The 2,912-nt window shown below is 50.8% G+C and overlaps 1 protein-coding gene across 1 annotated transcript; it reads left to right on the top strand.

Moving 5' to 3' along the window:
* The first annotated feature begins 1,967 nt into the window (after positions 1-1,967).
* On the top strand, positions 1,968-2,912 carry LOC130493529 (olfactory receptor 1361-like). Its single transcript, XM_056867290.1, has one exon. The coding sequence runs from the start codon at positions 1,968-1,970 to the stop codon at positions 2,910-2,912; it is 945 nt and encodes a 314-aa protein (XP_056723268.1).

The following is a 2,912-nucleotide window of genomic DNA, read 5'->3' as shown; positions in this document are numbered from 1 at the left end:
TATCCCTGTCTGAAGGATTGGAGCAGATGCGACTATAGCGTTGGGCTTGGCTATAGACCAGTGATGGCGAACCTTTTAGAGACCAAGTGCCCAAACTGCAACCCAAAACCCGCTTATTTATCGCCGAGTGCCAATGCGGCAATTTAACCTGAATACTGAGGTTTTAGTTTAGAAAAAACAATGCATACATTAACATCTTTTGCCTTAAAAGAAAAACACAATAACAGAGCTTTCAATGATACAAACAACTTTTTATTGAAAGGTAAAAGTTTGCATTTGGCATGCTGAAGCAGACCCTTCCCTCTCCCACCTGCAAACTCCACCGGCAAACGACACCCCCCAAAAAAACCCAGACTATGCAAACGGAGGCTGATCCCCCCCACCCCCTCTGGCTGAAGCAGACCCTTCCCTCTCCCACCTGCAAACTCCACCGGCAAACGACATCCCCCCCAAAAAACCCAGACTATGCAAACGGAGGGTGATCCCCCCACCCCCTCTGGCTGAAGCAGACCCTTCCCTCTCCCACTTGCAAACTCCACCAGCAAACGACACCCCCCCCAAAACCAAACTATGCAAATAGAGGCTGATTCCCTCCCCTCCAACCATTTGAGCTTTACCACTCAAACCGCTGTGTCAGCTCTCTCTCTCTCTCTCTCTCTCGGCAGGCGGACGCCCTGGTGGGAGGGCTTGGGGAGGCGCAAGCACGCTCCGCGGGGCAGGCGACTCACGAGTAGGGAGGCGACTCATGAGTAGGTAGCCGGGGAGCACCAAGTGCAGCCGAGCAGCTGCTGCTGCCAGGCGTGGGAGGGCCTCCGGAGGCGGCAGGCAGGCAGGCAGCTCCTGCCTCGGACCTAAAAAAACTCCTGGGAACCACGAGGCACCCGGGAGGCTACAGTGGAGGTGGGCCGGGCAGAGTCGGAAATGCCAGCGACTTGCAGGAAGAGCTAAGTCACGGCCTCAGCTCAGCGAGGGAGGGGCGAGGAGCAGTTGAGCCGCGGCAAGCCGGGCGTGCCGGCGGAAAGAGCGACGCGTGCCGGAAATGGCACGCGTGCCATAGGTTTGCCAACACGGCTATAGACAATGGATTGTCTGATATGGTTGGGGTGGTGGCTGGACGCATGTAGATACGTTTGCCGATCCATCGGTTTCTGGTACAATGTGGTGCTTGTGTGTCCCCCGTGGATCCATACTGTGGTGTCTAGGAAGTTGATTTCTTGTTCGGAGTAATTCATAGTTAGATTGATGGTGGGGTGGAAGACAAACTAACACGGCTACTCACTGTGAACTACCTCACAAAGTGTCTGTTGTGGAAGGGGAAGGGAAGGAGATTGTAAGCCGGTTTGATTCTTCCTTAAGTGGTAGAGAAAGTTGGTATGCAAAAATCAACTTCTTCTTCTTCTTCTTCTTCTCCTTCTTCTTCTTCTTCTTCTTCCCACCACCTCATCACCATTGTCAGCTGCCATCATATTAGCCAAGATCCACTTTCGAGGGCCCTGTCCTTACCTTGCCTCTTTTATAGGTTTTTTGATCAGCAGTGGGAAATTTGGATTTTGGAAAACATCCAAAACTTATCAGATCACAACCTCATAATTCTGAATCTAAATTCTGATGCTGAATCTTGATGCAGATGTGCATATCTAGCGTGGCTTGCATAATATATGAATCAGGGAGAGGGAGACAGAGATGTGAGATGGAGAGAGAATGCATCATTGAAGAGTTCTCCCATAGTTTCCTTGCAAAGATACTGTAAACAGGAACAGGCGAGCTCTGTGGAGTAAAATTGTATGATTATGTTCCCTGCAGGTATTGTGTATAAAGGTTTGTTTGTTTGATTGATTGAATGATTGATTGCTGGGTAGGTAGATAGTGGTGGGAGGGAGAATTGTGAGTCTTGGAATTTATTAGCCAGCATTGGCTGCGGGCCTCTGACTTCCCTGCTATCTCATCCCTACAGCACCATCAGTCCAATGAATCACAGGAACTCAACGGATGTTTCCGAATTCCTCCTCCGAGGTTTTCCATCCCCTCCTGAGGTCCAAAGACTGCTCTTCCCCCTCTTCCTTTCCATCTACCTGCTCACCCTTCTGGGGAATGTAACGATCATCTTGTTGATCCGCTCCGACATGCAGCTGCTCCAGTCTCCGATGTACTTCCTCCTCAGCCACCTTGCCCTAGCCGATCTCGGTTTCACCTCCACTACCATTCCCAAGGCACTAGATAACTTGCTGTCTCAGAAGAAGACTATCTCCTACCGGGGTTGCCTGGCCCAGATGTATTTCTATATGTCCTTTGGCAACTCGGACAGCTTCCTGCTGGCTTCCATGGCCTACGACCGCTACGTGGCTATCTGCTGCCCACTGCGCTATTCTGCCATGATGAGTCGCAACCGTTGCCTCCTCCTGGCCGCAGTGTCCTGGATCGTCCCCATAATCCACTCATTGCTATATACTCTTCTGATGTCCCGCATTGACTTCTGTGACTCCGGAGAGATCCCTCATTTTTTCTGCGACATTTACCCTGTTCTGGACGTCTCTTGCTCCGATACAAGCATCATAGAAACTCTACTGGTGACAGAGGGGGTGGTGGAGATCCTGGGGCCATTTGTGCTCATTATCATTTCGTACGCGTTCATCTTCTACACCGTGATGAAGATTCCTTCTGCCGTTGGGAAGCGCAAGGCCTTCTCCACGTGCGGCTCCCACATCTGCGTGGTGGTCTTGTTCTACGGCACTGTAAGCTGGGTGTATTTCAAGCCGCATTCAAAGAACTCAGACCACAAGGACACCGCGGCAGCGGTAATGTATACCATGGTGACCCCTATGCTGAATCCCTTCATCTACAGCCTTAGAAACAGCGAGATGAAGGCAGCCATGAAGAGGGTTGTTAAGCAGCATTTTCCATTAATTTCTTAA

The sequence above is a fragment of the Euleptes europaea genome, chromosome 1, assembly GCF_029931775.1.
Source record: "Euleptes europaea isolate rEulEur1 chromosome 1, rEulEur1.hap1, whole genome shotgun sequence".
Taxonomy (NCBI): domain Eukaryota; kingdom Metazoa; phylum Chordata; class Lepidosauria; order Squamata; family Sphaerodactylidae; genus Euleptes; species Euleptes europaea.
This window is presented reverse-complemented; position numbering and strand designations above follow the sequence as displayed.